This window comes from Ornithodoros turicata, chromosome 1 (assembly GCF_037126465.1).
Source record: "Ornithodoros turicata isolate Travis chromosome 1, ASM3712646v1, whole genome shotgun sequence".
NCBI classification, from domain to species: Eukaryota; Metazoa; Arthropoda; class Arachnida; order Ixodida; family Argasidae; genus Ornithodoros; species Ornithodoros turicata.
Window position 1 is genome coordinate 135,554,695 of NC_088201.1, and position 13,473 is coordinate 135,568,167.

Consider the following 13,473-nt stretch of genomic DNA (forward strand, 5'->3'; position numbering starts at 1 on the left):
TATTTTTAGGCCATGCTGCACGTCCACGCGCGTGCCACGTCATGGAGCAGTCCCGGTGAAAAACGTGTTGCGAAGCGAATTGGCGGAGCTGTCTGAAGGACAAGAAGAAAAATGTTGTCAGTGGAACATTCGCGATAACTGTTGTAGGCTTATAACTTAGTGAATCAGTAGTGAAAAATGCAGCAGTGCGCATCATGATGCGCATAGGCAGAGCACTACAATCAGACCCGTTCCTAATCCACACGGCCACAATAGGTATGCGTGCTTCTTCTGCTCTCACTGGATACCCACAACCTTTGCAACCTGGTGATCCCATTCGTTGCCACCAAATACTGCTTTGTTTTCGTTTTCTATCTCTTTTGTGTTTTTCTTCTAAACGGTAACGCTGTGTGAACTAATCTTGCTTGCATTATATTAACTGAAACACGAACTTTCATTTGAGAGCAAGTTTTATAAAGTAAAATAATAAGACATGGACGACAGATTACAGGAAAGTTAATAAAAACTAATTTATTGAATGGGTAATTTAACACCTAGATTATAATATGCTACGAAACAATTAAAAGAACGGTCCACGTTTCGACAGTAGCACTGTCTTCGTCAGGACAAAAGAGGTACATGGGTTGCACATTGGTTTGTCCTGAGGAAGACAGTGGTACTCTCGAAACGTTGACTGTTCTTTTAAACGTTTCGTAGCATATTAATATATGTGTTAAATTACCCATTCAATAAATTAGTTTTTGTTAACTTTCCTGTAATCTGTCGTCCACGACTTATTATTTTACGTTTATTCAACTCCTCAGCCATCTGATATATTAACCTCTTTAACCTATATATACTCATATAGATAGATACTCATGGAACGATGCGACAGTCGCGACAGTTGTATATATAGATATAGGTACTCATGGAACGATGCGATTGCCGCATCGTTCCATGAGTATCTGTTTCTCTGCGTGCAGCCATAGAAGCCAGATCTTAATGTGTAATTTTGAATTTCGAACACGTCTAGTGTAATTTATTTATTTCTTTAATGGCGTTTTTCCCTCATTATATATATATATATATATATACGCTACAAAATTTAGGTTCGAACGACCAGGATGTTGAATATAGATAGGGGAGAAAAGACACCAGAGACTGAAGTAGGGAGTAGGGGAAGTTATTTATTAAGCTGGCAATTAAACTACCCTAAAGACCCTTAGTTTAATTGCCAGCTTAATAAATAACTTCCCCTACTCCCTACTTCAGTCTCTGGTGTCTTTTCTCCCCTATCTATATATAGACTACAAGTAATGAAGAGACTTGGGAGGCCGTATAACACGGTTAAAAATGAACTTTACCGCATAGCACGCTCCTAGCCAACCATTATCTCGAATGATATGGTTATCTGCCCTGATTTGTTGAAAACGGGAGGCGTACGCCTTTTCTGTGACACTTATGCTGGTCATAATTGTCACAAAAAAGGCGTACGGCTCCCGTTTTCAACAAATCAGGGCAGATAACGATATCATTCGAGATAATGGTTGGCTAGGAGCGTTCTATGCGGTGAAGTTCATTTTTAAGAGTGAAGGATTAAAAACACTTGCTACTTTTATTACATTAATAATTAAGGAGGTACTAGAAATAGATTTACAGTTAGGGGTCGACGTTTCGGCAGCAGCGCTGCCTTCAACAGGACTAAACTTGAAAATACGTGACAAGGGCTTATATACAAGGGGAAGGGGGGAAATGAGAGGGGAACAGTGCACGTGGAGCGGCGTTGGTGATGTTGCAGAACTATTGTTGCTAATGGTCCATTGTGCACTTGCAGGGGCGTTGGCTGTCTTCCAGGAGAGTTGTCCTTGGTCGTCTGATAGACCTGAAATGATAAAAAAGAAACGGCAGAAAGAACGAAAGAGGGTCGGGGGACTTGGTCTACGAGCTAAGGCTGCGAACTGTAGACAATACGCCGGGGTCTTCGTTTATCGTGCACTGGAATTTGTGGATTAGGAATGATTCACGCTGTTGCCTGCTACGGTCCGAGGAGAAACCAGATTGTAAGATGTACACCCGAATGTCCTTGAATGAGTGGCCGGTTTGATTGAAATGACGCGACACAGGGAGATTTGGTTTCTTTGTAATATCGGATCTGTGATTATTAAAACGAATTCGGAATGATGTTGTAGTTTGGCCAACATATTGTGTTTTGCATGCGTTGCATTCCAATAGATATACTACGTTGGATGAGAGTCAGTCAGAAGTAGTTTTGATTTTTACTTCGAAGTTGCTGTTTGTGCTTCGTACCCTGTCTGCACTCTGCATCACAATACAAATTTGGCATCTTCGTCCGTTGCATGGATGGCAGCCTTCAGTTGTAGGAGGATCTCGTGAAGGACGCGATATGTAGAGCCCGCCGTACTAATCGCAGTGAACTTCTAAAAAATTCAACACGCCCCGAACACCCCAAGCGAGTTAATCTTACAGTCACCTTCAATGGCGCGATCCCTAACCTTAAAAACATACTGAAACGTCATCACCCAATTTCAACACAGTCGGAGCGCCTTGGAGAAATATTCCCAGAACCACACTCTTAAAAATGAACTTCACCGCATAGTATGCTCCTAGCCAACCATTATCACGAATAAAATCGTTTCGGCCCTGATTTGTTGAAAACGGGAGGCGTACGCCTTTTTTGTGACACTTATGCTGTTCATGATTGTCACAGAAAAGGCGTACGCCTCCCGTTTTCAACAAATCAGGGCAGGTAACGATATCATTCGAGATAATGGTTGGCTAGGAGCGTGCTATGTGGTGCTATGCGGAAGTTCATTTTTAAGAGTGAACCTCGCATAGCATATCGTCGCGCAAGGAATCTTCACGATCACTTAGTCAACGCAAAGGTCGATAAGCCACCTCCTACAACTGAAGGCTGCCATCCATGCAACGGACGAAGATGTCAAATTTGTATTGTGATGCAGACTGCAGACAGGGTACGAAGCAGAAACAGCAATTTTTAAGTAAAAATCAAAACTACTTCTGACTGACTCTCATCCAACGTAGTATATCTATGGGAATGCAACGCATGCAAAGCACAATATGTTGGCCAAACTACAACATCATTCCGAAGTCGTTTTAATAATCACAGATCCGATATTACAAAGAAACCAAATCTCCCTGTGTCGCGTCATTTCAATCAAACCGGCCACTCATTCAAGGGCATCCGGGTGTACATCTTACAATCTGGTTTCTCCTCGGACCGTAGCAGGCAACAGCGTGAATCATTCCTAATCCACAAATTCCAGTCCACCATAAACGAGGACCCCGGCGTATTGTCTACAGTTCGCAGCCTTAGCTCGTAGACCAAGTCCCCCGACCCTCTTTCGTTCTTTCTGCCGTTTCTTTTTTATCATTTCAGGTTTATCAGACAACCAAGGAGAACTCTCCTGGAAGACAGCCAACGCCCCTGCAAGTGCACAATGGACCATTAGCAACAATACTTCTGCAACATCACCAACGCCGCTCCACGTGCACTGTTCCCCTCTCATTTTCCCCCTTCCCCTTGTATATAAGCCCTTGTCACGTATTTTCAAGTTTAGTCCTGTTGAAGGCAGCGCTGCTGCCGAAACGTCGACCCCTAACTGTAAATCTATTTCTAGTACCCCCTTAATTATTAATGTAATAAAAGCCGCAAGTGTTTTTAATCGTTATACGGCCTCCCAAGTCTCTTCATTACTTGTAGTCTATTTGTTTCCGCGTCCATCTGTACCCAGTTATACATTCATATATATACAGGGTGTCCCAGAAAACGTGTCATTGAATTATGTTAAAAAAACTACACCATGCACCTAGTGTCATGCGGTCAATGGCATTTGTTCTTACTGGGTTTTTGCCACCTCCTCATGTGGATGTCGTGTAACGTAAGTTTAATTATGTAAATTTTTGCGAGCTTAAGTCGGAAATTTGCCTAATAAAGGTCACTTTTTTACCCCACCAATGTGAAGAGCGTGTCTAATTTACTCAAATTAATGATAATTGACAGGGATGTTCAGGAGCTATCCCATCGAAAAAAATAGCCAAACATCTAGCTCTACGGAGGTCGCACAGAATAGCGCACGATGAATTTTTCAGCGCAATCTTTGTCAGTTCGACGAAAGGAGGTTGGAAACCCAGCCCACCCCGGTATCGCAGAAAGAGATAACGCAGGCATGGCTTATCACGTCCGACTTTCGCCGGGATAATACTTTCCCTCGCCCAATTTTATGAACTGTTACTTTTTCTACTATCACTCTGTGGGCTGGCTTCGGAACCTCCTTTCGTCGGACTGCGAGCGATTGCGCTCAAAAAGACATCGCGCGTTATGGTCCGGTGCTCTGAAAAGCATGATATTCAGCTATTTTTTCCGATGGGATAGCTCGTGAATATCACTGTCAATTATCATGAATTTGAGTAAATTCGGCACGCTCTTCATATGGGTGGGGTGAAAAAGTGACATTCACTTGACAAATTTCCGAGTTCAGTTCGCAAATATTTACATAATTAAACTTGGGGTACATGACATTAACTTTACAAGGCGGCAAAAACCTAATAAGAACAAATGCCGTTGACTGCATGACTCTAGGCGGCATAGTTTTTTATTATAATTCAATGACACGTTTTCTGGGACACCCTGTATATATATGACATATAACACACACACACACACACATACAGGGTGTTTAAAAAAACGTGTCATTCGGACTTTATAAAAAAACGGGGCGACAGAAAAATAAGGGGTTATCAGCACTTGTGTGGCAGCTGAATTTGCCATCTTGCAGATATATTTTCATTTGATTTGAATTAAAGAAATTGAATTTCTTTAACTGAACTTCAAAATTTCCCAAGTCAACCTTACGTTTTTTTTACAGAATTAGAGAGCCTGTAGCGAACTTAGTCAGATCCACCAAGAAATCCTCTCGTTATTGCAAAGGGAAGTGCCCAAAAAAAGTCCAAAAATTGAGGCTTCAGAGTTTAACATTCATTAACTTGACTAAATTAGACACGCTCTTCACATTGGTTGGGTAAAAAAGTGACCTTTACAGGCAAATTTCCTACTTAAGCTCTCAAAAATTTACATAAGTAAACTTACGTTACACGACATTCACATGAGGAGGTGGCAAAAACTCAGTAAGAACCAGACTTGTACGTAACGGGTAACGGGTAATTGCGTTACTAGTAATCAATTACTTTTTTGAGTAATTTGTAACGTAATCGATTACTTTGGGGGCCCAGTAATTTTTTGAGTAATTCAATTACAATTTTCAGTCATCAATTACCAAGTAATCGATTACTTGCAAACTAAAGAATCCACATTGTTCGGGACGACGCACACACACATGTATGGGATGATTCACCGTCGCGAGAAGACAAAACCAACTGCCCTCTGCAAGTTCGGTGCAAGGCAGCTGTCTTATCTCTAGGACTTTTCCCGCAACAATTACTTACCCGAGGACCCCGAGGTCAATTGCCACAGTGTTCCGCACGTGTAGCGTATTTTTGAGTCCACTGTCCTCTCCCCATTCATGTGTACTATCTATCCGTAACCCGGTCTGTATGCAGTAAGTTGGACTGTATGTTGTACCGTGAACCTGTTGAGTCATTTGTGGGAGTTCCAGTTGGGACTCTTTTCACAAAACTCTCAACCTCTCGACACATTTTTCGCACAACTCTCGACCCCGATAACCTAATGCCACTCTTGTGACCATAAGCCCCTGTCAGTCTTGTGCGGAATACTGTCGATATCACAACGATATCGACGATCTGCGATGACTTCTCGCCGTGGCCTCAGCTATCCGCCATGTTCAGAGCGCTGGAGCGAAAGGACAGAAACAACATCTTGTTCAAATCGTTTTCTCAGATATCGAAAGTAATTGGCAAAGTAACGCGTTACTTTTCAAGGCGTTACTTCATTACTTTTTCCGGCAAGTAATTTGTAACGGTAAAAAATTACTTTTTCGTACAAGGTAACGGTAACGGTAACGGTAACAATTACTTTTTTTTAGTAACGTGTACAAGTCTGGTAAGAACAAATGCCATTGACCGCATGACTCTAGGTGGTGTAGTTTTTTTTATTATAATTCAATGACACGTTTTCTGGGACACCCTGTATATATATGCATTTTTGTGCGCACTGAAACAGATGCTCTCACTCGTTTATTTCTATTTCGAATCTTCCCCTGGTAACTTGTCATCGATCTCCATACCTTCTACATTTATCAAAGTTTAGCAAAGTAGCTGGTCATTGAAAAAGAACGGCAGATATACGTAGAGCGAGAAGGTACAAGTGGGTGCAAATATTGGATTCCCCAATCATGAAATTATATCTTGCGCAATGCTAATTTTCAGCGTCTTTTCTAATCGCTACATGAACTTATCGAAATGCGTTGCGGTAAACATGCAATATTTTTAGTCATCATTTACGAATGAACAAAAAGTTCCTCTAGTGCCCGATCATAATAGCGGATAAAGGACATAGAAATGACACTCCGAAAAGGTTATTCGCTAGAGTGTCCTCGAAGTGATTGTAACTGGCTTTCTCCTCTGCAGACATCTCGAGTGAACACTTCGAAGGTCAAGTTCGTATGTTGCTGGGGTGCACGGAACGTACCCCTATCCTTCGTTTCCACGCAAGTCCTGCCATGAAACTGGACTACATGTACGTCGAAACTGCAATCAATTTTGGGTCATACAAGGTCAACATCCGCAAAGTCACCCGAGACGATGACGTCGTGTCCTTGCGTTTGGACGAATGGCTTGAATGCGACACCTACCACGCACTAACCGTGTATTTCACCATGAACTTCGTTTCCAAATATGGCATAGGGTTCTACAAGGACTCCATGGAGAGCAGGTGAGTACATTCACTGGATAATTCTACCGGTATTACTTGCACTAAGCTGTAGCAGTTGTATGGTCAGGTCCGCCTTGCGGTCCCGTTGAAAAACTGTATATTTGTTTGACCAATAAATAAAATACCTACCTACCTACCTATGTCTAGGAACCCACAGAAGAGAAAGCATGTATATGGAAGTCCCCAACGAGTAGGTCTGAAAGATTAGTAGATGAAACGAAAAGGTCAGACAGACGAAAGTCGGCTTGCTATCTGAGAAAGAGAAAGGAAACGAGAAAGAGGAAACGACAAGCTAGCTGATACGGTGCTAACAGTATACAACGAAGGATGGGTCAAATATTGAACTTATCATATAGCGATCGTTCTCGCGTCTCGCGTCATATAGCGATCGTTCTCGTTATATTTAAAGTTCGCGCTCTCAAAAGGCGCCTTGACAGTCTTGTGCGAGAGCTCGTGCGACAATCCACGGGCCGAAGTGACGGATTTAGGGCGCGTTGTAGCAGCTCGCGTGGTGGTTAGCGTGCTGGCTATGCCACGTCGAGACTGGGAGGCACCATGCAGGGTTCGAATCCCGGCGCTGACTGTGCTGTATGGGGTATTCCCTGGGTTTTCCTCAGACCCTTTCCCTAAGTTCCCTCAGAAGTCGGCTCACGACGCAACCTCCAGGCCGTTAGTCGTTAAGTTACCCACTCCTGCGAGGCCGACAGCGGCGAGCCCTTTCACCACCACCACCACCACCAGGGCGCGTTATAGGACAACAAGTTGAAGACCGGGCCTAGGTCATGTTAGCTATCACCAGAGGTGGACGTGACCAAAGCTGTTAACGGCCTCAAATGTGACACTGACATGTGACCGGGGTTGTGGTCGATTCACAAAACTCCTTTCGTTTACGTAACTGCGGACATTCTCACACAATAAAATATATAAAAAATCGTATTCGATGCGGCTTGACTTACGTATCAGACTGATTCAAATCATAGATCACGGCACGACATGTATCCCGGTGTGAATAAAAGAATATAGCATTTCGTTGTGCCGATCTCTGGTCCTTCTTGTTTGGGTCCCGCTTTTTGGGTTGCATGGAAAGCAGCGGTAGCGGTAGCCTAGAGAGATAACGATTGAAGCGCACGAACACACAACACGCTGGCGGGCGCGTCTTGTGCTTACCGGCCCACATGCCGCCGCCACTTCTGCTTTTCATGACTTCTTTCGTTCGTTCTCTCTTTCTCTCTCTCATGTGAAAACGTCTGTAAGTTCGGTTTGGTAGTCGGGTGAAAATGTATATATGAAACTAACATATGATCAGAATCGAAGGAAACGGGAATCAGAAGAAATGGCGTCTCGAGAGGAGCCCAAAAAGCCCACGAGGTCCAGTACAGAGCGATCGAGAAAGCATCGGGCGCGCCGAAGACGGTTAGGGGTGGAGACAAATTCGACTGCCGACGCTCACAGCAAGTCCTTACCCTCTACCAGCTGGGCAACTTCGACTTGTGCGAGTGTGAAAGTGACCGAAAAATTCGCTGCAGTACAGCCAGAGTGGGGCCCAGCAGCGTGGAGCAGCCAGAGCCCGTCAGGAATCCCATGTGGAGCGGCGGTGCGAGGCGTCTCGCGCCTCCTTCGCCGTGTGGAACGAATTAAGCCACCGCGTAGCGTTTCTTTCACCAAAATCCCACAAAGGAGCAACGGAAGCAGAGATCGCGATGTTTTCATGTAAAACACTACGGCTCTGACACGACTGACGCCACCCCGATTTTGTTGCTGCTGTCAATTTCATTACGCACGGACAAAAAGTCGCACCCTGTGGCTTTTTGTTCATCTCCTTTTCACGCTTTTGTGAATAAAAAACATTATTATTATTGTTTGTGAAACAGGGTTTCCAGTTTTTTCAAAACCAGTTTTATCAAGACAGGGTTTCCAGTCACGTTAAATATCGCCTCAATTTTTTTCTTTCAGGTGCGCACATTTTTGCCGTATTCTACCCACGACCGTGCTTCCTACACTCTTAAAAACGCTGGTCGTGGTGGTGGTGGTAACGGTCAAATGGCTCGCCGTTGCCGGCCTTTCGGAGATGGGCAACGGCACGACTGATGCCCTGCAGGGAAGAGTACCTAAAATGAACTTCGCCGCATAGCACGCTTCCAACCGTACATCATTCCGAGTGGCATCGTTCTTTCCTCTTATAAGCTGTAAACGGGGTGGGGGCGTAGGCTATTTTTGTGGCATTATACAGTTCATAATTGCCACAAACATCAAATCAAAGGAGGCGACGTTGTCATTCGAAATGGTGGTTGGTTATGTGGATGCTACGCGGTAGCGTACTTAGCCACTCAACAACCTGAAACGCTACACTCTTAAAAATGAACTCTACCGCATAGCACGCTCCTAGCCAACTTTAATCGCGAATGATATCTTATCTACCCCTATTTCTTGAAAACGAGAGGCGTACGCCTTTTTTGTGACACTTATGTTGTTCATAATTGTCACAGAAAAGGCGTACGCCTCCCGTTTTCAACAAATCAGGGCAGATAACGATATCGTTTGAGATTATGGTTGGCTAGAGCGTGCAGTGCGATGAAGTTCATTTTAAGAGTGTAGAGCAGAGCGTGATAGTGGCTATTCTGTTTTGAGGATTATAGCCCGTTTAGGGACAGAGAGAAGTATATGTAACATAATTATCAGCTTTTTTTTCGACAGTTTTTCTTGTTGATGTGAAGATGGTGTTTGTGTGAGAACCAGTAGCACCAACAAAAACGGTTTCGGTTGCATAGCGCTTCTTGCAATTCCAGCCTTAAAGGGATAGTCGCATCCGGAAGCGTGTTCCCGAACTATTATGGTCATGTTCCCTGTCGTTCATAATGTACGCCGGCAAATTTTCCCCGCACAAATCCACTTGGTTGACTCAGAAACGATTTTTAAATGTTCGCGCTTCTGGCGCGCACGGCAATCCCCGCAAGGCGCCGACACTGGATGACGTCACCCGGATAAACCAACCATCAGGCGGCGCTCCTTCCCGCCGCAGATTCTGTGTGTGTCTGAGCGTGCGTCTGACCCTTTTTCTTGTTGTCTTGTCGCGTTTCCTTTGAAGTACTTTGAACTACAGCGTGTGGCCTAGGATTTCACGCCGTTGACGTGCGATGTCACAGCCAGGAAACTGGTGCTACGTGCTCGGGTGCAGAAAGACTTACAACGCGAATCCCGAGCTTACATTTCACCGACCTCGCAATGGCGAAACGAAACGAAAGTGGGAGGCAGCGATCGCCAGCCACTACTGTGGTGTGGCCCAAGGATTGAATGTTTCACGCGTCTGTTCCTGTCATTTCGCCGACGACGCCTATTTTGATGAAGATGTATTGCAAGTTCGGCTTGGGCTACGGCAGAAACAGAAGCGGCTGAGCATTGACGCCGTGCCTACCACATTCGATCAGGAACAAGGGCAGGAACCAGTAACGGAGGTAAGCGACAATTTTGCGTGGTCACAGCTATACGCTGCGATGAAAAATATCAGTTGTCACAGTAAACATCATCGCAAACACCTGGCCTCGCCGCCGATTGTAACGTCACAGTCACACCGGCTACTAATGTACACAAATTATTACAGTGATTGCAGCATCCTGACGCAATAGTACGCGTACTCTAGAGAAAAAAGATTGGTGTGTTGTTGCTGTGCTAATCGTCGCCAGTATTATGCAGGAGTAACGTAACGCTCCCACATGACAGCATTATTCTAATCTTATTGCAGCTAGTGGATGTTTCTACAGTTCATAGTGTAAGCCTGATGGCAGCATTCAGGGATGTGAAAGCATCGCAATCTGTGTTTGGCTACACTCTTAAAAATGAGCTTCACCACATAGCACGCTCCTAGCCAACCAACATTCCGAATGACAACGTTCTCGTCCCTGATTTGTTGAAAACGTGGGGGCGGAGCCTATTTTGTGACACTTATGCTGTTCATAATTGTCACAAAAAAGGCGTACGCCTCCCGTTTTCAGCAAATCATGGAAGACAACGCTATCATTCGCGATGATGGTTGGCTAGGCGCGTGCTATGAGGTGAACTTCATTTTTAAGAGTGTACGTCCGAGACACTTGCATCAGTATTCTACTGCAGCCTTGTTGCTAATTTCTGGCTCTATTTCAGGCGGCAGCAAGCACGTCAACGGAATCAACTGGATTTGGTATGTTTTGTCAAGCCACGAAAATATTGCAATTCTTTTTGCACGTCCCACAAAATAATGGATATGTACAAGCCCTGAAGATTGTCGAGTTCTGTGAAAGGAATCTTGTGTGATGCGGCTGCCAGCGTTTATAACGTAATGTCGACAGGAAAATAACTGTGCCAGTGAAATAGGGACCGCAAAGGGGAAGATTTATTTGCATAGTCATTTTTATATTTGCTATTGTACCTGCTAGGCCCTCAACGTACTCTTTTGAGTGTTAACACTCGAGGCCATATTTCAGATGTGGAGGTCATGGCTCAAGCAAGTGCTGGGGACCCACTTCCCACTTCACGGCGCATCTCACAAGGGGGTTGTCATCCCCTGATTCCAGGAAGAGGAAAACAATGGACACAGACTTGCATAGCGTATTAGTACACCAGATATGGATCTGCCAACATGAACCCTCCTAACATCCCTGTGGCAGCGTACCTGTAACCGCCCAGAGTTCACACCACATTAATGTAGAACCACAGCACAACATAAAATAGCTTAGGTTTATTTGCCTCCCATACATAATGGAGGCAAATAAACCTATGCTATTTTGTTATTCCCACTCCGTCATACTCCACTGTACAATAAATCGATACAATTATAGGGTCATTCTTTATTCCCGTCACTACACCGCATTGACAATGTGCACAGAATTCAAAATATTCCCACCTCGGCACTAACTTAGTGCAGTACAGTCTGGATTTGATGCCAGAGCTAATACTGCCACGTGTAGTAGTTTTTGCTCTACAGATGGGTAGACAGTCTGTTGACTGCAACTGGAGATACAGAGTGACAAGGCAAAACATCTCCCACACTGCAATGACGAAAAGACGAAAATTGCTGCAAGACGAAAATTTTGCTGACATAGGCACACTTGGTGTAAATGAGCCCTTGGTCATCCCCCTTGCCTCCCATCAGAGGTTTAGGAGGATACTATTGGTGTGTGGTGTACGGATAAACCTATCCGTACACCACACACCTATAGTATCCTCCAAAACCTCTGATGGGAGGCAAGGGGGATGACCATGGGCTCATTTACACAAAGTGTGCCTATGTCAGCAAAATTTTTGTCTTGCCACTACATGTCTCCAGTTCCAGCCATCAGTATGCACCAGCTTGTCTCTCTTGTCAAGACACCCTTGCTTCGATGGTCCTAACGCTGATAGCCTTGATAGGACGTAGATGGGAACTCCCTCCTGATGGCTCGGACAACGCATCCAGGAACCTGTCGACTGTTCCTTGGACCAAGGTATCCCCAGACCCATCTCGTGAATGACGAGTATGCCGTGAACCTTAGGCAGCTGGAAAAGACAAATCCACATGACATTTCTTTTTTTAGCATTATATCTTGTGGGCATTTACATACCTGCCAAATCTCCCACAGTGTTGGGAAGACAATGGCCAGAACAGAAGAACAGACACTATCCCAACCTTGGAGTTCAAAGCCCGTGCATTCCTTTCTTAGTTCCGGGGTCTCCTGCATTTTGAATGTGGAAGGTTGGCAGGTGTGCAACATAGTACAACAGAAAAATGGTCCGCCTCTTTCAGGATGAACCCGATTCCAACAGCTAACTCCCTCCCGAACCAGGTTCCCTCCAATTCCGGCAAAATCCAATTTCTCCCAAAATATATTACTCTTACATTCTTCAGTAACATGCTCCCCCCCCCCCCTTTATTGGCACCTCAAATGCTTCTGTTTTCAGACTTGTAAGACTATCCTTCAGAATTCCCACTGGATATCTGTCAATCAGGGTTTTGTGTTACCAATCAGGCCGTGGCTAACTGGCATAATTGAGAGCATGTCGCGACTAGCTGAGGCGACTGTGTTGCTTCACTTTTCCTAATGGAATTGTTGGACCAGGATTCTGGGTCGTTCCACGGCTGTCGGCCACACTTATGATTTATGGGGGACAAACTTGTGTAGGACATAAAGCTGCTGAGAATAGCCGCCCTTTTGTATACAACCCCTGTCCACTTTAGGTTCGACAATTTGCGTAACCAACAACACCCGACTAGCACCCGAGTTTACCCTTCCGAATCTTGATGGGAGGTCATTTAAACCGAAAAAATCATCACGGTCGTAATCATAGCAAACGGAAGAGCACTGCAGCAGGCTTACCTGTGGTCCTGGGGATTGAGTCGCCTAAAATGTTGATCATAGCGGCAGAATTGAGGCGCGTACACCACTAGAAGCTCCCTACGGAGGCAGATGTCCCTGAGTAATGGGTGTTGTATTATGCCCTGCACGGCGGCACTGTTGCACATTTCTACCACCCTGGCAACAGAATGGCAACACAGGCGCTCGTCGGGCTCCACACACACACCTGCCGACAACAATTTCAACATTCTAAACTATTTCGCACATCCGACGGCAACTATGCAAAGAGATACGTCACCT

The 13,473-nt window shown here is 44.8% G+C and overlaps 1 protein-coding gene across 2 annotated transcripts in view; it reads left to right on the top strand.

Moving 5' to 3' along the window:
• LOC135378632 (thyrotropin-releasing hormone-degrading ectoenzyme-like) overlaps positions 1–13,473 on the top strand; it is a 294,976-nt gene that overhangs the window by 32,271 nt on the left and 249,232 nt on the right. Inside the window, exon 3 of one of the 2 annotated variants that reach the window (XM_064611713.1) lies at positions 6,565–6,868. The exons of the other annotated variant lie outside the window; for it this stretch is intronic. Within the exon in view, the coding sequence (XP_064467783.1) occupies positions 6,565–6,868 (304 nt within the window). The remainder of the gene's footprint in view (positions 1–6,564; positions 6,869–13,473) is intronic. 2 annotated transcript variants of the gene reach the window in all.